Source organism: Phocoena sinus, chromosome 20, assembly GCF_008692025.1.
Source record: "Phocoena sinus isolate mPhoSin1 chromosome 20, mPhoSin1.pri, whole genome shotgun sequence".
NCBI lineage: Eukaryota > Metazoa > Chordata > Mammalia > Artiodactyla > Phocoenidae > Phocoena > Phocoena sinus.
In genome coordinates this window covers 37,966,902-37,990,720 of record NC_045782.1, presented here as the reverse complement: position 1 = coordinate 37,990,720, position 23,819 = coordinate 37,966,902, and the positions used below count along the sequence as shown (strand labels likewise).

General features: G+C 38.3%; 1 protein-coding gene across 4 annotated transcripts in view; it reads left to right on the top strand.

The window, feature by feature from the left end:
- Positions 1 to 3,602: 3,602 nt before the first annotated feature.
- The window catches only part of IKZF3 (IKAROS family zinc finger 3), an 87,097-nt gene continuing 66,880 nt past the window's right edge, over positions 3,603 to 23,819 (top strand). Inside the window, exon 1 of one of the 4 annotated variants that reach the window (XM_032616773.1) lies at positions 3,603 to 3,915. In XM_032616773.1, the coding sequence (XP_032472664.1) occupies positions 3,909 to 3,915 (7 nt within the window). In that variant the 5' untranslated portion in view covers positions 3,603 to 3,908. The remainder of the gene's footprint in view (positions 3,916 to 23,819) is intronic. The other 3 variants (XM_032616772.1, XM_032616775.1, XM_032616774.1) reach the window with 3 other exon arrangements.

Here is a 23,819-nt window from a genome sequence, read left to right as displayed (position 1 = left end):
CGCAGGAGAACGCTCGCGTGAACCGGAGCCTTGCGCGCGTGGGCCGAGCTGGGCGCCTGGGCGGGGCTGGGGGCGGGGCTGGGGGCGGGGCGCGGGCAGAGGGCAGGGCCTTGGGCAGGTGCGCGGGAAGCGAGCGCCCCGCCCCCTCGCGCGCACGCGGCTGCCGTCATGCGGATGGTTCTGATGCTTCGCGCCTCGAGTCTGGCGCCGTTCCCCCGCGCTGTCGGTGGCTCGGTTTTCTCTGGGCAATCCCTGAGAGAAGAAAAGAGTAGAAGAAGAAAGAACGTAAGGCTTCGCGTTTCGGTCACTTCCTTAGTCTAGGGGCTGAAGAGATCGACGAGAGGAACATGGTGGTCCCAGTGGGACAGGGCGGGTAGGAATGCGATTACATGAGGACCTGAGGAGGGAGAAGCTTGTGAAAATTTACACTTCACAGGAAGCAGAGAGCCCCACGTGGTAATTTCCTATGCCTTTCTTCTCATGAACTGTCTGAAACGGTGTGCACAGTCTTTTTCAAACTCTTAACACCCGATTTTTACCCAACTGTGTTCTACCCACAAAATGAAGAACCGCTAGTGCACCAATAAGGCATCTCCAGGCCTTCACACTCTAGAGGAACGTTTAATCTTCATCTTCAACTTCGAGTATCACACGGCATTGAGAGACCCCACTTGCAGATGTGTCCAGGGTTGTGAAGTAAGACTGTTTTAAAGAAAGGGCCCAATTGAAAGGCGAGATCCCCAAATGCTTTTCCTGAGGGGAGGGATGCTAAGTCAAGATGAGCGAGCTCCCAAGGGGACCATGCCAGCGTCTTTGATGGTTCCTTCTTGGCTCCTAATTTGATGGCCCGGAATGCCCTGTGTGTTGTCTGTTTCTTAGCAGCGGGACACCCTCAGTTGTGGTTTTGAGTAGGCTGGTGGGTAGAGAGCCCAAGGTTCAGACAGGGTGCAGAATGACTATTTGGGCTGAGATCAAGAGTTTTCAGTTTTATTTCCTTTGAGCCGAGTCAGTACTTGGGCTATCTCAGATGGTCTGGGAGCAACCTTTGTCAGTGATTTCAGTTTTAGTCACTGTTAATTTTACCTACATAGCATAAGCCATGAAATGTGATTCGGTGAGTCAGATCCACCCATGTCAGTTACCGTGTCTAGATTCATGGTTTAGTCTCAACTGTACCCTTCTTAAAGTGATGATAATGAAGACAAATTTAGGCATCATCTCTGATTCCCTGGAAGTTTTAGTCAAAGTACATTATAAATCCACAGTGTTTTATTACCTTCCCAGTTATAAGTAATTGATCCTTGTAAACGCGTGTGATCAACTTTGAATACTATGAGAAGACACCTAAGGAAGTGAGTAGTAATTTGTTCAAAGTATCCATCCACTCTTTTAGAATAGTTTTAAATTTAAGGAAAACTGTGAAGATAGTACAAAGAGTTCTCACATACACCCACCTATTTCCTTGCTATTAACATCTTACATTAGTTATTGTACATTTCCCACAGTTAATGAACCAATACTGATACCTTACTAAATAAAGTCCATACTTGATTCAGATTTCCTTAGCTTTTACCTAATGGCCTTTTTCTGCTCCAGGATCCCACATTACGTTTAGTCAAGTCTCCTTAGGTTCCTCTTGGCTGTGACAGTTCCTCAGACATTTCTTAGTTTTGATGACCTTGACAGTTAGTTTTTATGACATTGACCTGACCTTAACTGGTCAGACACTTTGCAGAATGCCTGTCTATTGGACTTTTTCTGCTTTTCTTTTTTCATTATTAGACTGGGGCTACAGGTTTATGGGTGGAAAACTACAGAGGTGAAGTGCCATACTCACCACACTGTATCAAGGTACAAACTATCAGCATGCCTTATATCATTGTGGATGTTACCTTGATCACCTGGCTGAGGTAGTGTTTGTCTGGTTTCTGTAATATAAAGTTACTCTCCGCCCTCTCCTTTTTCATACTGTACTCTTTGGAAGGATGTCACTATGTGTGAATCCCACTTTTTTTAATCTTTTTTTTTTGGCCACGCCACGTGACTTGCAGGATCTCATTTCCCCGACCAGGGATTGAATCCAGGCCACAGCAGTGAAAGCCCAGAATCCTAACCACTAGGCCACCAGGGAACTCCCAGACGTGAATCCCACACTTGAGGAGTGGGGATTTATGCTCCACCTCCTTGAGGGCAAAATAGCTGCATAAATTATTTTACCTGTTTACTTTTTATCTATCCCGTTAAGTGTCATTCTCTTGAGTCTGAAATACTCAATACTGAACTAATTATTTACCAAGTAGTAACACATTCCATTGCTAAGCATAAAGAACATTGTAATGGAAACTAAACGTTTTCTAAAACTCTTTAATAACCAAATAACTATTCATCCTTACACCATCCCTGTGAAAATTTACAGTTCCTCTTCTGCTACTTTTGATGTGCTATTTTTGCTTTTAGAAACTAACAAACAACAAATTTCCCCTTTCAATACTAAAATTAGACCTAGTGTTTAGAGTATTTCTCTGAAATTGATATTATCCTGTAAAACTCCAACCCATACAAGCTATAGAGATGCTATCGCGGTGCCATGATCTTAAAACAAAGCCAATACAAGTTATTAACTCATTTAAAAATTATATACCTATATCTATATCTATACGTATCTCCTATACCAAGGCATATTTAAAATAAACTAAAATTCATAAAATTACAACATGCGTTCTTTAACTGGTAAGTGTGGGTTTATTCTGATATGGCCTGCTGATGCACAAACTCCCAACCTTAAGTCTCAAATATATTTATATATATCAACAACGTAAGTTTCTAACAAGGGTGAAAGTGGTCTTTCTGAGGATCATTTACATGTTGTCCAGTTCAGCACACTGGGTAACTTTGAGGACTCACCTGAACAATGTCCCTTTGACCTCAGTGTGAAGAAAAATTCTGTTTTTGAAAAATTATGTGGTCACTTCCCTTTCCTCTCCCTATAGTCAAGTGCGTGCTTGACCTCTATAAAGTGGGAAGGATGTTGGGAAAAGATGTGTGCTAACATCTTTGAGTTAATTTTACTCTTATTGTGTCTCCCCAACCCCAACCCCTTAGCACTGATACATTATATACGTAGTTTTGTAAGCTGTTTCAGATCCTATTTGGAGGAAGGCAAGGTAGCAGAAAATAAACACACATAAATAGAGTGTGTAGTATTTTGTGAGTGGTGGCAAATAAACCAAGCAGTTCCCAGAAGGGAAAACAAAGTGAGAGAATTGCTTCCAAAAATGAAAACGTTGAGCTGATGAAAGTGCCAAAATACTCCGGAACTGTCTCAGAAGTTTCTGAAAACTTGGACCAAGAACTTTTATTATGTGAAATGAAAAACTGAAAAAGTAAAACATAATACATCGAATGAAGTGAATTCTCATCGATGGCACTCATGGCTATCATCCCTGAATCTAGACCCAAAGTTCCAGATTTTGCTCAATTTAAGACAAACCTCTTTTATACTTGAAAGGAATCAATCCAGATCCTCCCTTCCGCCACGTGATATTACTCTCCCATCCATTATCCTTCCAAAATAGACATTCTGAGACAATTTACAGTCGCACCGTTTCCATCCTATCGGGGTTCTTGGCTTTGACATTCAAAAGGAGGCTGGAGGCACGGTAGGTACCTCCGGCGCTCCGCGGTGAGCGTCCTTTAAAGCCGCCGCCAGCCAGCGCCGCTGTAACCCCGCGCACCGGCCGGTCGCCGGCTCCTGTCCCTTTCAATCTGCGCCGAAGCGGCGGCCGGATCCCGGGGACTCCCCGCGCTGGGAATCTCCCGCCAGCTGCGCGCTGCGTCCCGGCGACTGCAGGAGCACGTGGAGAGGCCGGGTAGCCAGACCGGCAGCTCCAGCCCAGCCCCGCGGCGAGATGGAAGGTGAGCCTCCAGCCCGCTTCTTTTCTAAAGGGTCTTTAAAATGCTCTACCGGTGCACGCAGCAGAGAGAGTTCCTTCTGAATCTCGGTTTTGCTTCTATTTATTTCTTTTGTCAAAAGTAAATATGAGGCATTTCGGAGGGCAAAGCGTGTCGGTTCTCATACATCTCTCATTTGCTCCCCTTCCCCCACCCCCCAGCTTTGGACAGTGATAACTTCTCCACAATTTTATTTCTTAGGGGTTGTCAGGGGTCAACTCTAAGTCTGCAGAGGAAGAGTACTTATGGGGTGTCCCTGAAATGGCAGCAAACCTGAGTTGGAATAACTAATCCTTTTGCATGATTTTTTCGTCCATGGTTTCACTGTCTATTGGAACTAGGCTAACCTGAGTAACTTCTTTAGAATGAAAGGTGACTTTTTTCTTCTAAGGGTAAAGGCTGTCATATGGGAAGGTAAATTTTACAGTGTTGGCGCTTGTGGTTCCCTTGGAACTCAATCTTCTAATGATAACTTCTTTACTCAAAGCAAAAATCAGGCTCACGTTGTTTCATTTGAATTAATTTTGAAAGTCATAAAACTATCCTCGCTTCTTAAAAATTATTCACTATGTACTTCCTTGGGATAATTAAAATTTCACACTACTATTGTAAACTTTCCAGTGGTCTGTCTTTTCAACAAGTGTTTCTAAAACCTTGAAAATGGCAGACGCATCTCAAGTTGGGGGGAGGTGGTAACAGAAAATCAGAATTTGTGAGAAATGTATTCATTCTATTAATAAATGAGATACTGACACGTGATTAAAATGTTAACTTGATAAATATTACGAATAGCATGGACATTTTCTTCATAATAATCGAAGGCTCTCTTATTGCCAATGAACCTTCATCTTTGGCAGCTTTAGGTCTAGGGTATATGAAGTTATTAAAACTTGACTGAATGCTTTAGGACATGAGATAAATTTTGTTTCACAGTATAATTGAGTGCAATACTGTGGTCTTAAATCCTCAATTTGCACGTGGGTATGTTTATAATTTTTTAAAACTGACTTGGCCCTTATGTACATTTTTTTTCCCCTCTAAGTAGAATGCCAAATGATAAGTCAATGAACAGTATGTATGTAGAAAATTTTAAATGGCTATTATTGAATAATACGTCGTGTTTTCTCTTATGCAAAACTCTCTCTGTTTTAAGTTTTTAAAAATTATCAAGGTTTGAAAATAACTCTGAAAAATTTGCACTTTGACTATTTGAAAAATGGTTTATGATGTGTAATTTTTAACCTGTAAAGATTTCATTGGCCAAGAACAGGAAAAAAATTAGGTTGCTGTACAGTATGAAAAAATAATTTTAAAAATTCTCATGCTTTAATTATTACAAATGAATTGCTGAATTTGTTTTTGTGAAGTTATAGATCAATACTTTAACACTATTTTTTCCTAGTCTTAATCATTTCACTTCTCAAGAATAACATACAGAATACTGTAAGACAGTGGAAACTGGAATGTTTCTCTGTAAATGTTAAGACTTCAGAATTCATTTATTTAATGTGAAATAAAGAAATTATTAACTAAATAGCATAATTTAAGATATTAAAGCCCTAACAAAGGCTTTTAGATAAGTCAGAATAAGAAGGGAGTGAAAACTTGTGTAGAATTTGATTTGAAATGAACAGACTATAAATGGAAATATGTAGAATATAGAATTGGATCAGTGATAAGTTGTGAGTTTAGATGAGGAGATTATATTAATAGGTCCATACAGATAGATGTTATATGGTATGCTTAATGCAAAAACTTCAACACAAATCAAAAAATAAAATTAACAAAAAGGTTAGTGATGTGAATTTGGCTGTTCTAATCAGGTCCTTGAGGACCAGAGTATTTGATGTAGCAAAATATCTGGTTCATTATAGCCACCCAAGATTGGCTAATCTGGCTCATATATTTGATACTTAAATAAAGTACTTTCATATTATCTTGATATTTTGGTCTTAATCTAGAATTTGACCTATAGTGTATACCTCTCATTTCTTGGCAATATAAGCAAGTAGAGCACTTTATGGAATACTTTTATTTTCTGCCTAATTTGGGGGTCAAATTAATATGCTATAGTTTATTGTGAAATGTGAGGCTATATAGTCAGTCATTCCTTCAGCATATAAAATCCTTTTTAAAAATTCATTCATTTTTTCATTCATTACCAGACATTTATTGAGAGTTTCTATGTGTGAAGATGTCAGATGAAATAAGCTTTTGAAATAGAAAGCTTGTCATGTAAAAATGAAAAGACAATGCATATAATAAATCAAAAACTATAATTTTTTTCTTTTCTCACAATTTGTGATCCTAAATATTTTCTATCCAGAGATTCTTTATGTTACTAAATTTTGTTATTTGTGCTGTAATAATATCCCTTCTGTCTGATATGGTTGAGAAATGGGTGGTTCACAAATAATGAATTTTACAGGTATTGGCATATTTCTCATTTAATATGTGACCTTTTATTTCAACAATATTGGATAGAAGTCTTTCTAAGAGTATTTATTACACAGCCCCCTGCTTTGTAAACAAGGTCCACAAGAGAAAACTTTATCTTGGTGACTCAGGCTCACTATTTTGACCATCAGGTAATGTATTGTTCTATAGTATTTTCTCACGGGGTTTTGAACTGTGTAGAGCTGAATGCCCCTACACTAAATATTCCCAGGTTATTGTGTAATTTTTGTTTCCTTCTTGATGTCAGCTTCTCACCACATGACTTTCGTGGTAGCCATTTTTCATTTCTGGGTTTCTTTCTATGTCCTGGATGGTTGGGATTTACAGAGATATAGCCTCCAGATGGTAGAGTTTACTAGCCCTGTATTATGAACATGTGAACGTTGAAATGGTAAAATTCAAAGGAACAAAAGCCCCAGAAAGGCCATGGGGTCCACGTAGAACATAATTTTAGAAAATTCCCATTTGTGCTTCCTATAATCCAATATGCTATTTCACACTTCCATGTCTTTGCTAAAAATTTCACCCCATTCTTTACCTAGTTATGCCTACTCATCTTTCGAGACTCTTCTGAGGCATTATCACTGTGAAGGACCTCCTTCTCATGACTTTCCCTGGTGGTCATTTTTTTGAAAAGTGGTCACCACTTCTTCTGGTGGTCATTCTACTCAGTCCCGTCACCTCCCTCCAGCTAGGCTAAGGACCTTTCCTTACTGTGCATACTTCAGCCAATTGTATTGAAATTATTTATTAATTTAAGTGTTTATTCCCCCACTGGTCTTTAAGCTTCTGAGGGCAGAAACTGTGTCTTATTTTTGTATGCTCAGTGCTAAGAACAGTTTCTGGTTCATAAAAGACCTTCAGAGTTTGTTGCATTCAGGTTTTAAAATGGTGCTGAAAAGTAATTTTCATGTTTATTGTGATGCCTTTTATTTAATTAATTTTTGTGAGTAAGGGATTGGTGCTAGCAATTCTTTGTTAGAACTCAGAAAAATTTTAAAGTACTTAAGTGGTATAACAAAAAGAGAAAACTTAGAAAAAAAATGTTATTGGTTTTTAGGCTAGAATATCACTTAATGCTAAATCTTATCTTTACATCGGCCGGTTTCAGGATCACATATTAGTCCATTAGAATATGGATCAAATACGAGGGGAAACTTTCTTTCTCAATCAATAAGATATATAGATGGTGCTATAAAATTAGCATACACTTTTCCAGTGATACCTTTTTTAATACATTGTTATAAGCTTGTCATCAGTGTATAAATGTATATATTTACACTTACTTAGGACTAAAAGATTATTGGTAGATCTTTTATCAGACACCCAATATTAATAGGCTGCTGACTCAAGCTGTAGTTCTAGACCGTGTATGAGAAGAGCTGAGTGATTAACACAGAAACCGGCCTGTAGTAAGTGCCCAAGAAATGCTTCTTGGGTGTGCTAAATACTCATTAATTATTGTGAAAAGAGACTCTAAACATCACAAGGACACAGAGTATACTCTGCTATCAAGCCTTTTAAAAACACAGCTCTCTCATTAACTGGTACATTCATAGTAATTAGAAATCATAAGGATGACCCTAAGGCCTTTTGAATCACTTTTTAAAAAGGATGAAATGATGAAACAATAATCATATTTCTGTTATATGTGGATTATTTGAAAAGTGATCTATATATAACTATTAATTATTATTGCTATATAATCTATCAAAATATTTTAATCCCCAGTGATCCTGAATGAGATCATTTTTTCAGCCTTAATTGAAATCTGCTTTTTGCGTCCAAAATTAAAGTTCTTAGAGTCCAGAGTGGTATAGGGTAAATCGAAATAATTTGGAGTTGATACCATATTATATTGGATATGTGTTCCATCTAGGAAATATAAACAACTAAGTGTTTAATAAGGGATATGAAACAGAATAAAAGCATTTTGGGAGCAGTACTTTTTACTCATTGTCAAAAATTCAGAATCAGCTTACCTGGCAGCATATCACAAATTGTATTTATTAACAGGTGTTCTTAGAGATGACATTTTTGGCACATCAGGTTATTTGTAGGTTTATAAAAGAAACTTTTGTAAAATAAGAGAAATGGAAAACACTTCAATAGCATCACTGATGAAATAGCACGTAACAGTATTTTCTACTCTTAACTCTTAATTATCTAAGGATTATTTATCTAGGTTTCTTGCTTATTTTGGTCATTAGTACACCTGTAGCCCCATCTAGACTGTGAAGTTCCAAAGTGTAGGGATCTTTTTATCACCAGTGATAACTAGTACCCAGCCTGGTCCCTAGCACATAGTAGGACTGTAGTCATATTTATTGAATAAATTAATGAATGAGTTGCCTGTGTGTTTGGTCATTTGACTATTTATTTGTTCAGCTTTTATGGTAAAGATAGTGAAGAAAATAGTGACATGGAAACTAGTTAATTTTGCTGGTTAATTCGTCAGAGGTGCTGTTAAAGGTTTGATAGAAGAGTTTGGAATGTTGGATAAATCCCACAGGATGAACACTGTTATCTTTTTCTAATCCAATATTGGCTCTACTCTGGGCAAAATGATGTAGTGAAATCTAACTTTTGGGTTTGTTTAAAAATTTTGCTACATTCTCTGCAGTGTTACAGTGAAGCACTGCAATTCCTACAGTAAACTGTTTCTTCACAACAAATGTGCTGCTTCTTAAAGTTGAGCATAACACACTTTACTTAACTTGAGTTCTGTCTCACAGCACTATCAGTTTATTTGCAAAGTATTATCTATTTGAGAGACTATTGACATAACAGAATATTTGGCACATCTGAACAATTTTACAAGGGCAAGTAAGCACAGGAAAAAATATACCACTGCAGAGCCACCATCTTACTCATGTCACACTTATAAATTTTTAGTATTTTCAAAGCCTTGGTTAAAAAGTTTTATTTTTAGGTCAGAATATAAATTTTTATTATTTTTTTAAATTCTTTTATTTTTTATTTTTTTGCCGTATGCGGGCCTCTCACTGTTGTGGCCTCTCCTGTTGCAGAGCACAGGCTCAGCGGCCATGGCTCACGGGCCCAGCCGCTCTGCGGCATGTGGGATCTTCCCGGACCGGTGCACGAACCCGTGTCCTCTGCATCGGCAGGCGGACTCTCAACCACTGCGCCACCAGGGAAGCCCAGAATATAAATTTTTATATGGATAATCCTCAGTGCATTAATATTTGCACTGATACGTAATGCGTAAATGATACGCATGAAAGTCAAATGAAATTTAAATCAAGCCTCTGATGTACATTTGTGGTGCTATCTACACTGTATACAAGCATATAGTCAACTATTAATAAGCATTAACAAATGGTTCTTTAATTACAGAAATAAAGGCAGATGATGGGAAAAATGATTAGTTGTTAAATATTAGAAAAATTAGTTTTTCAGACTGTAGCTATTATATTTTACATCAGCTATGATACAACTCCACGTCTATAAAAAATATGTGTAGGTTGGTGAGCATGATCTTTTTTTCCTGTCCACAAAGTCTATTTTTTTCCTGTGCATATTTGCTCATGTAAAATTATTTAGGTAAGACTATCACTAGAGGGACACAAGAGGGAAGAGATATGGGAACATATGTATATGTATAACTGATTCACTTTGTTATAAAGCAGAAACTAACACACCATTGTAAAGCAATTATACCCCAATAAAGATGTTAAAAAAAAAAGAATATCACTAGAGAGACCACTGCTAGGTCTACCTAGCTGTTGACCCTTTCCTTCCTTTGCCTCAGATCAGTACCTGGCAGCCTTTTAGGAAGCTGTTCCTCATTCTAGGTTGGAATCTCTCTCTTTTCTGAAACTTAATAATATTTTATGTCATCTAATGACTGCTAGAACCTAACTGCATTTTATATACAAACATAAAGTATTCTTGCATGGTTTTAATACAATCTAAATTATTTAAGAATGCAACTACTATATAAATTAAGAGAAGATCATTCTTTCTTTAGTTCGGAGCCGAGACTTTTGCCATTATTGATGCTGCCTGTATCTTGCATTTTTTGTCTCTTGCATTCATGATGATTCTATGAACATATCTGACCACCTTCTTATTATGTCTTCTAGAATAATTGTTCTGGTATATTTACATATTAAAATACAGATTATTTTATTATCATTTATTTCACCTTTATGTTACAGTTAGGGCTTTATTTTTGGAAAACTTGGATAGGTTATATTTAATTTACGATAGTAAAGAGGTATTATAAAGTATTTTTTCTAAAAGAGGGGGCACTTGGTCTTGGTAAGGCTGAGAACTACTCTAAGTTTATTATACTACGAGAGCCAGCCACAGCCTGAATAAGATAATGTGTACGAAAATCACCTTGTATCTACTAGACACAAAGTTAGGGTCTGTTTAATTCATAACTTATTTACAAGGATCTTTTAGACCCTTGCTAATCTGTAAGTATGGTCTGTGGACCAGCAGCACTGGCAACATCTGGAACATGTTACAAATGCAGAATCTCAGGCCAGACTTGCTGAATCAGAGTCTGCATTTCAACAAGATTCCTAGGGCATTCTTGCGCACACTGAAGTCTGATAAGCATTGCCCACAGTTTGAAAAGTATTAGTGAAACTTATTATCACTCTCATAGCACATGTTGGATTAGTAGTGCATCATCTTTATATATGTATTTAGAATGTATTTTTTATTGTTTAAATGCTGGTTTTAAAAGATAGCTGAGCAATGAAGTTTTAGAACATTCAATTTTGACTTACCTTGTAATACAACATTTATAACACAATATAATTCAAAAGCCAGAAATCTTTATTCATTCATTCCTCATTCAAAAATATTTATTGAATGCCTGTTATGTGTCATGTATGCAAACTACTGGCAATACAATGGTGAACAAGACAGCAGTGCTTTTGCCCTCATGGAATTTACAGTCAGTTGAAGAAGATAGGTTCCCAAACAAATAAATCTCCAATGAAATAATTAAAATTATTTGAAGTGCTATGAAGGAAATTAAAAAGTGCTAAAATGGAGAATAATGGTTGGTGCAGGGTTGGTGAACCTCTCCTCTGAATAAAAGGTCTGGCTAGAGATAGAAACTTGGTTATCCTCAGCCCATAGTTGATATTTAGTGCCATGGGAATGATTAGGATCACCTAAAGAGAGAATGTATTGTGAGAAGGGGGCTCGGGTTTGAGCCCTGAGAAGCATCTTACTTAGGTGGTCAGATAGAGGAGGAGGGGCTAGCATGAGAGGAACAGCACAGCAAGACCGGTGTAAAACCAGCAGAGTGTGGTGTAACAGAAATTCAGGAGAGGAGAGTGTTTCATGAAGGAGTGGGTGGTTGAATGTTGCTGGAAAATCAAGTAAGGTGAGGACAAAAAGTGGGGGTTGGTTTTGGCAACATAAAACTTGCTAGTGACCTTAACAAAAGTGGTTTTTTGTGTAGTTGTGGGGATGGAAGCCTAATTGAAAGTGGGAATGGGAATAGAGGAAGTAGAAACATTGTTACAGACCATTTCCCCAGAAGTTTAGCTAGAAAGTAAAGCGGAGAAATAAGTGGGGCTGTTGCTGGAGAGAAATATGGATGTGGATCGAGAGATTTTGTTTGTTTGTTTTTGTTTTCCAAAGATGAATGGCACAAACTATCTGTAGCCTAAGTTTAGTGAAAAAAAAAAATCAAAGATCAAAATTGAAACATCTTTTTTTAAATAAATAAATACATTTATTTTTGTCTGTGTTGGGTCCTTGTTGCCTCGCGTGGGCTTTCTCTAGTTGCGGCGAACGGGGGCTACTCTTCGTTGCGGTGCACGGGCTTCTCATTGCGGTGTCTTCTCTTGTTGCAGAGCATGGGCTCTAGGCGCACAGGCTTCAGTTGTGGCACGTGGGCTCAGTAGTTGTGGCTTGCAGGTTCTAGATCACAGTCTCAGTAATTGTGGCGCACGGGCTTAGTTACTCCGCGGCATGTGGGATCTTTCCAGACCAGGGCTCGAACCCGTGTCTCCTGCATTGGCAGGCAAATTCTTAACCACTGTGCCACCAGGGAAGTCCTGAAACAGATCTTGAAATCTCAATTATCAGGAAAATTTGATTGAAGAATTATCTATCACTGAAAATATCTTCATATTTATTTGGTACATAACATGTAAATAAATTTCCTCTCAGAATTTTTACATGGCACCCATTAGTGGATGGTTGGTATACATATAAGGTATAAAGATGCTATAGAAGACTCATGGGAAACCCTTGAAATTCAGACTTTTTTTTGTAAGTGGGAAGATACTGCTATAATTGCATTTCTAAGGTTTGGGATTTTTTTTTTTTTTGGCCGTGCTGTGTGGCTTGCAGGATCTTAGTTCCCCGATCAGGGATTGAACCCCGGGCCTCAGCAGTGAAAGCACCGAGTCCTAACCACTGGACTACCAAGGAACTCCCCTGGGATTTTAGATATTTGAAAATGTTTGTATTCAATAGATTTTTTTAAATTAAGGAGTAACATATGATGAAGTATACCTTTCTTACATATATATAGGTTGATTAATTTTTACCTATATATATTTTTACCTATACTCCTTCTAGGTCAAGATATGAAACATTTTACGCCAGAAACTAACACAGCATTGTAAATCAACTGTACTCCAATAAAATAAATTTTTAAAAAAGCTATGGAACATTTGCATCACCCCAGAAGATTCCCTTGTGCCCATTTATAAAACCTCCCTTGGGCTTCCCTGGTGGCACAGTGGTTAGGAGTCTGCCTGCCGATGCCGGGGACGCAGGTTCGTGCCCCGGTCCGGGAGGATCCCACGTGCCGGAGAGCGGCTGGGCCCGCGCATCCGGAGCCTGTGCTCCACAGCGGGAAAGGCCACAGCAGTGAGAAGCCTGCGTACCACACACACACACAAAAAAACAAAAAATCCTCCGTTTACCCCAACTAAAACACTATTCACACTTCTGTCATCATAGATCAGTTTTCCTGTTGTTGAATTCCATATAAATCATACAGTAGGTACTTTTTTGGTGTCTGGCTTCTTTTGCTCAAGATACCTTTGAGATCCATCCATATTGTTACATTTATTAGTAGTTCATTCTCTTTTATTATTGAATAGTATGAATATACCACAATTTGTTTATACACAGTACTGTTGATGGCCATTCGATTGTTTCCAGTGTTTGTCTATATGATGAATATTCTTACACATGTCTTTTGGTGGACATATACATTCATTCCTCTTGGATGTGTATCTAGGACTAGCATTTCTGGGTCATAGGGTAGGTGTGTATTTAGCTTTGATACATACTGCCAAACAGTTTCCAAAGTGGTTAGAGACAGTTTACCCTCACACTGGCACTGTCTGAGAGTTCCAGTTGTTCCACATCTTGTCAACACTTGCTATTGTCAGTCTTTTTAATTTTAGCCGTTCTGGTGGTATTTCATTGTTTTAATTTGTATTTTCCTGGTGAATAATGATGTTGAGTTCCTCTTCATATGTTTATTGGCTATTTAGATATTCTCTTTCCTGAAGTGCTGTAAGTCTTCTGCACATTTTTTTTAAAAGTTGGGTTGTTTGTATTTTTCATACTGATTTTGTGGGCATTTAAAAAAATTTTTAGAAACGTAAACTTTATCAGATGTGTATTGCAGATATTTTCTCTTATTTATTTTCTCTATCTATTTGATAAATAGAATTCTTGATTTTTTTTTTTTTTTTTTTTTTTTTTGCGGTACATGGGTCTCTCACTGCTGTGGCCTCTCCTGTTGTGGAGCACAGGCTCCGGACACGCAGGCTCAGTGGCCATGGCTCACGGGCCCAGCCACTCCGCGCACGTGGGACCTTCCCAGACCGGGGCACGAACCCGCGTCCCCTGCATTGGCAGGCGGACTCTCAACCACTGCGTCACCAGGGAAGCCCAGAATTCTTGATTTTAATGAAGACTAACTTATCACTTTTTTTTCTTTTGGGATTAAGTGTACCTTATGTCCTGCTTAAGAAATCTTTGCCTATCCAAAGCCATGAAAATATTCTCTTGTATTTTCCTCTAGAAATTTGATTGTTTTAAGTTTCACATTTAAGTCTATTACCCACTTCAAATTGATGATTCTTGACATCATAATAAGAACATCATAACTGTTTTTGACATCAGTTATTTTTTTTCAGAAACTAGGCATTTTACAGTTACAAAATGAAAATCTTACTTGGAATATGTTGGATTCAACCACTTATGCACAGTTTTTCAAAGTATCAATGACATGAAATGCCCATTCTTCCTTTTCTCTCTACATGTTCATTTGCTGGCATGTGATATCCATGCTAAAATATAAATATACTTATTTTTCTACAACTTTAGAGTAACTGACCTTTCAAGGAAAATAACACTAGATATTGAATTTGCTGTTTTAGACCTGTGCCCCACAGTCTATAATTTCTTCGCTAGAATTTAATCTAGGGAAAAAATGGAATATTTTGTAAAAAAGGGTAAGGTAGGAAGTATTGAAATGGTAACGTGGGCTGTATTTGTTTGATGTTCTTAGACAAGTAGTCTTGATGTTTCTTAACCTTTACCTTAATCCAAGAAGGAAGGGAAGGAAGTATTTCATGGCTGGAGAGACTACTCTCATTTTAAGGCATGCCCCCCTTTTTCTTTTTCTTTTTAAAATTATTTATTTATTTAGCCCCCCTTTTTAATATCTTCCTTTCCTCTCAGTCATAGTCACTTGAGGTGTTTGAAATTAATTGGGTCTAAAATTTCTTCTAGTTCTGACTTTCTTCTAAGATTTATAATCTGTATAGGAAAGCACCTTAAAACATTTAAATTCTTTGAAACAAAGGTGAAACTCAAGAAAGGAATCCTGCTTCTCTTCATAATGTGCTGCTGACATTGTACCTTTGGACACTTACATGATTTTATATTTTTTGTCATTCTTTGTGTCTTAAATTTTGTTTGTAAAATGGGGAGAATAATAAATGCCATTGCATGTGTTTATCTTCCAGAGATGCTATGAGATAATACGAAATCTCATTTGCACTCCTGGGCTAAGTGCTTGATGCCACATTTTTGGAGGACCAAAGGCAAACAAAACCAGGTTCAGAAGAAAGCTGTCACCACGGTTAGGGAACTGAGTGGTAGCATTTACGTAATAACTTATTCTGGATGTTCCCAGAAAGCTGAACTAGGACCTGAAATGGACAGTTTAAGAAATTTGAGTTTCACTACATTTAAGGAGGAACTTTTTAAACCATTAGAGTTTTTCTGAAATGGAAAGGTATAACTTCTGTACACTTGGAAGTGTCTAAGCAGAGACTTTACAACCCAAATAGGGAGATATTGGAGGAAATTCAAGTATCAAATGGCAGGGGAAGGAGAGGTAAGGTAGTTAAGATACCTACTCCAATTCTAATATTCTAATTTCATTGGTTATAGGGATCATTTTTTTAAATTATTATACAGAACTGTTCTTGTGATGGTAAGATTCCAGGTATGATTGTATGTGGTAGTAATAAAGAGAACTCATGAAGGATCTTTCAGAAGTAGTAGCTAACACTTCTGTGCCACATTTGTCGTCCTGAATGTGCATGTTTCAATTATGAATACATTTTTGTAGTCAGCGACTCAGTTTCCAAAGCTTTTTGTTAAAAAGTAAAAGTGGACATTTTAGATTTTAAAAAGAGGTATGGGGATAGAGGAATCAGTTTATTGTTATGAAGGTAAAGGAGAATGTCAACATTCAGAGACGGCTTTCTGGCAGCTGTCAGGCACCAGTGCTGCTGACAGCTGGCAAACTCAGTACATGATTCTTTCTGAGATTGACATTTTGCTCTCCTTTAGCATCTACACTTCCTACTGGGAAAACAGACCCACAAGTGGAAATCTGATCTCTGAAATTAAGAGTAGAATTGTATTAGCTGGTATTCTTAATTGAATGATGATTTCTTAAAGTATCAAAATAAAGACAAGTTTATAACCATTTGAATTAAAAATATGGTTGCCAATTTTGTTGCTAATGTAAATATTTGATTTTGTTGGTAGATAACATATTATTCACATGTGAATTTTGACAAAATCTCAATTAACCAGACTCCTGCCATTTCCAAGTTTAAATTTTGTTCGTAATCTACCCCTTTTCATTTTGCAACACATAAAATACTAGAATCTCAGAGAAAAATCTTGGTATCTTTTAAAAAGAATTCTAACTAGTGAATTTTTAAAAATAGCATCTTTGTTGAAGGAAAGAGAATCTGAAGGAATAAAAACAAATTTGTAATTGTCATCTCTCAGTAAGCATGTCATGAGGATTGTTTTCAATACTGGAAGAAAACAATTTGAGATTGCTAGTAAAGCTTTGAATTTACACAGTGCTTGGGATACAACAAAAGAAATAACCTTTAACTTTTACAGTCTAATATATTTGTGAGCTGTGTCAGTAAGAGACTAGTTATACCTTTCACAAGATTTGTTATTTAAGAGGTAAAGTGTCAGTGGAAGACACTAATGATTTAATTTTAAACCAAAAATATATCAGGAGTTAGTTATTTAGTTACGGGAAGAGCAGGGGGGCAATTGATATGAAAGAGTGTTAACTAGGGTTTTCTGCTTGATTGTAATGTTGGCTTTAAAATGAGGTAAGAAAAATGATTTTACCTAATGATATCAAAAAATCCCAATGTATATGCTGAGTTTATATTTGTACACATACAAAGATACATTTTAAAATATTTTATCTGGATGTTTGGCATCATGTGGGTTTTTTTTTAACCCTCTGAAAAGTCACATTAATTTTTTAATCAGTGAAATTTGTAAAATGCTTTGTATGAAGGGTGCTGTTTAGATCCTTTATCTTTTTGATTACTGCATTAATGGAAAATGCTTTTGCCTGAAATTCCAATTGCAGGAGTTTTGAAAATATTGATAGAAGATGGTCATTGTTAAGCTGTTTCCTAGTATAATATATTTAGAATTTTGGTTGATATTTAGTTTTTATACATGGTTTGATCTACTTGTTTTTTCCTGATCCAGAGTTTTAATGTTTGTTTTAAATAAATAGCTTTGCAGTGAGTGGTAACCCAAGCAACAATGAGATATCCTAAAATCTAGAGCTGTGCTATTCAGTAGAACTTTCTACAGTGATGGAAATATTCTTTATCTGTGTTTTCCAATATGAAAGCCCCTAGCTACGTGTTCTGTTGAGTACCTAAAATATGGTTGGGGGGACTTCCCTAGTGGCGCAGTGGTTAAGAATCCGCATGCCAATGCAGGGGAGCCGGGTTCGAGCCTTGGAACGGGAAGATCCCACATGCCGCGGAGCAACCAGGCCCGTGAGCCACAACTACTGAGCCTGCGCCCTAGAGCACGCGAGCCACAACTACTGAGCTCGTGTGCCACAACTACTGAAGCCCGCATGCCTAGAGCCCGTGCTCTGCAAAAAGAGAAGCCACCACAATGAGAAGCCCACGCACTGCAAGGAAGAGTAACCCCCGCTCGCTGCAACTAGAGAAAACCCGCGCGCAGCAATGAAGACCCAACGCAGCCAAAAATAAATAAATAAGTAAAAGACTTAACCTTTAAAAAAAAAAATCTTAAAAAAAAAATGTGGTTGGGTAACTGAGAAACTAAATTTTTAATTTTTATTAACTTAAATTTAAACTCAAATTGGCACATGTAGCTAGAGGCTATTATATTGGACAGTTCAGTATTAGTGCCAGTAAATAGATTTAGAGCAGGTCTTGGTAAACTTTTTCTGTAAAGTACCAGATAGTGAATGTTTTAGGCTTTGCAAGTCATATAGTCTCTGTTACAAGTACTCAACTCTGCTGTTGGAATACAAAAGCAGTCACAGACAACGGGTAAATGAACGGATTTGGCTGTGTTCCAATAAAACTTTATTAACACTGAAATTTGAATTCCATCTAATTTTCAAGTCGCATGAAACAGTATTCTTCTGATTTTTTTCAACCATTAAAAAATGTAAAAATCATTCTTAGTTCACAGGCCATACAAAAGCAGGTGATAAGCTATAGTTTGCAGAACCTTGACCTAGAGTGTTTATAAGTAGCAAGGATAGAGATATAAAAATTCATGTGTTAATTCAACAAATTTATTGAGTGACTATCACAAATGGGCACTATTTTGAGAGCTGAAGATACAGCAAAATAGCAATAAAAATTACAATCAACATCCATGTTTTCATGGAGTTTACATTCTGGTGGGGGGAGACAGATTTTAAAAATGAACAAATGTATGTCAGGTGGTGAAAATGAAATTTTTAAAAATAAATTTATTTATTTATTTTTGGCTGCCTTGGGTCTTCGTTGCTGTGCAGGGGCTTTCTCTAGGTGCAGTGAGTGGGGGCTACTCCTCATTGAAGTGCACGGGCTTCTCATTGTGGTGGCTTCTCCTGTTGCGGAGCATGGGCTCTAGGCGTGTGGGCTTCAGTAGTTGTGGCATGTGGGCTCAGTAGTTGTGGGTCACAGGCTCCAGAGCGCAGGCTCAGTAGCTGTGGTGCACGGGCTTAGCTGCTCTGCGGCATGTGGGATCTTCCTTGACCAGGCCTTGAACCCGTGTCCCCTGCACTGGCAGGTGGGTTCCCAACCACTGCGTCATCAGGGAAGTCCGAAAATGAAATTTTATGAAGAAAAATAAAGAGAAAAGAAAGTGCCAATGGAGGATGACATTTTATTATAGGGTAGTCAGGTAAAGCTTGTTCAATAAGGTGACTTTTGAGCACACACCTGAATGAAGAAAGGAAGTGGGCCACGTGGCTATCTAAGGGAAGAACATTTTGATCAGAGGGAAGGGTAAAAGCAAAGGTCCTGAGGCAGGAGCATGCTTTACCAATTCAAGTAAAAGGAGAGATGTAGAAAATTGACAAGAATTGTATTTCAACAAAATTAACCCACTTTGGGATTCTTCCATCATTTGCATCAGATATGTATAAATATCAGTAAAGGGAACTATATTTCTATCAAAAGCAATATAGGGACCTTTCCTTCTTAGCTTTCTAGAGCATTCTTTTTGGAAAATAGTTTAAAACTATGTAGACTGCCAACACATTAAAAAAGACCCCAGTAGACCCCATCATGGAAACTTTTTGAAGTCTTTTTTGGACTGAAGTATGAAGGAATTACAAAATGATCCATTAAAAACTGTAAAACTTTTGCTGCACTTAGAAATGTTTAACAGGTTTCTGGTCTTCAGATGGGAATTCCTTTACCATCTGTTCACTACTGGACTTCATATGTTTATAAAGACCTTTGAGTTCAAGGGGGGAAATGCACTTCAGTCTATTTTGTCCTTGTCTTTTAAGTATTTTTTAGCACCTAAGAAGAACATCCATGTAGCCTGATTATAGATGGCCTTAATGTCTCCTTCAAGTTCTGAATACTCAGATAGTCAAATCTTTTTCTCTTGGAAACTGTACTCAGTTCCTTCTGGTGTTATTTACAGCACACAAAGACTGCTTGAAAAAATATTGAGAGATATTTAAATGTCACAGTCAGAGTTTAAAAGGTTCAGAGGACCAGGACCTTTTTCCTTTAGGTCACCAAATCAAAAGCCATCTTGCTCTGTAGTAACTAAAAGGTGTTTTCACATGAAGATTGTTCATGTGAAACTTTTGAGCTAGTTTTCTTCCTTTCTTTTTTTTTCTGTTCAGAATCCCTTTAGTGTGCAGTTAAAGGTTTCACAGTTAGCTTTAAAAAAAAAAAAAACTTAAAAAAACCCACTATCAAACTTACAGAAAAGTTGCAATACTGTACAAAAAACTATTTTTTTCCGGAAATTTTGAGAGTAAGTTGCTGACATGAAGCTCTGTTACCCTTGAATACTTTAGTGTGTGTTCTACCTTCTCCCACATAACCACAAAACAACCATCAAAATCAGGAAATTAGCATTGATCTATGACTACTATTTTAAAAAAATATTTATTTATTTATTTGGCTGTGCTGGATCTTAGTTGTGGAATGGGGGATCTTCGTTGCCGGGTGCGGGATCTTTTAGTTGTGGCATGTGAAATCTTAGCTGCGGCATGTGGGATCTAGTTCCCTGACCAGGGACTGAACCTGGGCCCCCTGCGTTGGGAGCACGGAGTCTTAGCTGTTGGACTACCAGGGAAGTCCCCATGACTACCATTTAATCCTCAGACCCCATTCAGATTTCTCCAGTTACTTCTATAACGTCCTTTACTTCAGGAGGATTCAGCTCAGAATCATACATTGCATTTAGTTGCTACGTCTCTTCACTCTCCTTCAGTCTGGAATAGTTTCTCAGTCTGTCACGACCTTGACACTTTTGAGGATTACAAGCCAGTTATTTTGTAAAGTACCCTCAGTTAGTTTGTTTTCTCACGTTTAGATTCATGTTGTGCATATTTGACAGGAATATCACAGAAGTGATGCTGTGGGGTTTTTTTATATATAAATTTATTTATTTATTTTAGGCTGCGTGGCGGCTTCATTGCTGCGCGCGGGCTTCGTTGCGGCGAGCAGGGGCAACTCTTCGTTGCGGTGCGCGGGCTTCTCATTGCGGTGGCTTTTCTTGTTGCGGAGCATGGGCTCTAGGCGTGCGGGCTCAGTAGTTGTGGCTCGCGGGCTGTAGAGCGCAGGCTCAGTAGTTGTGGTGCAGGGGCTTAGTTGCTCTGCAGCATGTGAGATCTTCCCGGACCAGGGCTTGAACCCGTGTCCCCTGCATTGGCAGGCAGATTCTTAACCACTGCGCTACCAGGGAAGTATAATGCTGTGTTCTTTTCATTATCAGTGGGCATATAATTTTCATCTGTCCCATTACTGATGATGATCACTTTGCTCAGTTACAGTGGTGTCTACAGGGCTCTCCACTATATAGTTTCTCTTTTCATGTTTGTAATAATAAGTATTTTGAGGAGAAGCACTTTGAATCTATATAAATATTCCATTTGTTACTAGGCTTCCAACTTATTAACTTTCTTATTAGTGTCAATATGGACTCATGAATTTCTGTTTTTTTTCAATGAGTTATAATCTAGTACTATCATAATAATTTTGATGCTCCCTTGTCTCAGATTTGGCGAGTGGAAACCCCTTCAGAATGATTTCTATATCCTTTTAACATATCCTCCTCGTTCTGTGAGCACTTCCTTGCTTTCTGGCACAACAAAATGTTCCAGTCTCACCTGTACTTTCCCTGCCCCAGGCTTGGAGTCAGCCATTTTTCCAAGGAATCTGGTTCCTTTAAGTTGAGAATGATATTTAGAAGTTAATATCTATATGCTAGAAGCTGTTGTGGTGTCACTGCTCCCAGGTGCTCTCAGTGGACAGGGCTAGAGACTATGTGTATGTATGCCATACATATACACACATTTACATCTATATTTTGTATCAATTGATATACAGTAGAAGCCATGTGTTCCTGCCAATACTTGCACTTCCAGTATAGGACCACAGGTTTCCATATTTGTAACTCCCTTCTCTGACAGAGAAAACCTGGGTCTCATTATCTGTTATTATATTTTCCTTATTTGATCAATCCTCCTTTATATAATCAGTCATCCATCGCCACTGCCATCTCTTCTTCAGTGAAGATGCTTTCCTTGCCTCATTTGGGTTTTGGCATTCTGTCCTACAGCCACTGATCTATGTGGAGACCCTTTTCAGCTGTTGGTGTCTGACATTCCCAGTGCAAGGCTGCGCCTAATATGTGGATGCCCTCTTCACCCCACTCAAGTTTGGACACTTTGCACTGGACCGCATCCATGCACACAAACTCTCCTCACTCCATTTGGGCTCCTTGGTGCCAGCCCCCCCATCCCTGTGCAGGTACCTTGCTCGCCCTGTTTACTCTCTGAAACCGGAGCACCCCCAGGCATAGATGTCTTCTTCACTATGCTCAGGCTCTGACTCTTCATGCTAGGCCATCACTTACTTGGATATCCTCTTCATGCCTCTCAGACTGTAACACTCCAGGCCACGTAATTCTCCCGCCCTCCTTATCTGTCTCAGGCTCTGACTTCCCATGCTGTCTGCCCTTCATATAGAATCCCTCCTCATTTCATTCTGAATGCCCACCACACACAGGCACACTCTTCATGCTGGTTGGTCTCCAGCAGCCTGCCTTGCCTGTCCCCATTCCTTGTATAGATGTTTCTTTCACCCATCTTGGGTTTTGACCCCACATAGCAGGCTGCCCCTTTGCTTACTTTAAAAATATTTGTATTTTCCCTGCCTTTATGCTTTGCTGCTAACATTTAATGGGTGGTATGTTAAACTTTTAAAATTAGGGTAGAATGTAAGTACAGTGACTACATTTTTCAAAACAATAATTGGAATATGTCTAAAATATGGTATAGAATATTTGAAATCAGTGCTATCCGGAGCAGTTTTGGGTATATGATCACCATTAAAATAAAGAGCAGGGACTTCCCTGATGGTCCAGAGGTTAAGACTCTGGGCTCCCAATGCAGGGAACCCAGGTTCGATCCCTGGTCAGGGAACTAAATCCCGCATGCCGCAATTAAGAGCCCGCATGCTGCAACCAAAGATTCCACATACCACAGCTAAAGATCCTGCACCCTGCAACAACGAACCTGCACGTGGCAACGAAGGTCCTGCATGCCGCAACTAAAGACCTGGTGCAGCCAAATAAATAAATAAATATTAAAAAAAAAAAAGAACAAAGGAGAGTTTCAATTTCTTTCTTTCTTTCTTTCTTTTTTTTGGCTGCACTAGGGTCAGTAGTTGCAGTGCATGGGCTCAGTTGCCCCGTGGCATGTGGGATCTTAGTTCCCTGACCAGGGATTGAACCCATATCCCTTGAATTGGAAGGTGGATTCTAAACCACTGTGCCACTTGGGAAGTCCCAAGAGTTTCAATTTCTAGTAATAGAAGAGTACCTCCTATTGAACCAAACTTCCAACAGATAACAATTATAGGTTCTGGACAAAGTATGAAAAAAATCTGTTACCTGTTACCAACTTGTTTTTATGGCTTTTTTGCCCAAGGGCAGGCCCCAGTTTTAGCATCAGGGTGACCAAAACTTGAGTAGATAATCCACAGTTTTACTAGCTTAAAAAACGATAGCAATCACAACAGTTGGGAGGCAAAGGGGGAAATCCTAGAATGGAGAGGACAGAGAGGGCTTTTGTGTATAAATTCTCTGGCTGGACCAAATCTTTAGCTAATCCTTGAACTACACATGTATGGATCATACCCTGAGCAATCCATCAGAGGTGAAAGTAACTGAATAGAGATTTACACTTCTGCAAGAGTGACCAACTTGTCCCAGGTTCCCTGAGGCTGTGAAAGTTCTGGGGTCTGGGAAAATCCTCAATCCCAAGTATACTGGGACAATTGGTTATGCTAGCTGCTGCCCACCACAAATGAAACAGAATTTGAGTTTAACTACATGCTTTAAAAAGTAAAATAAACAAAGAAAAGATCCTA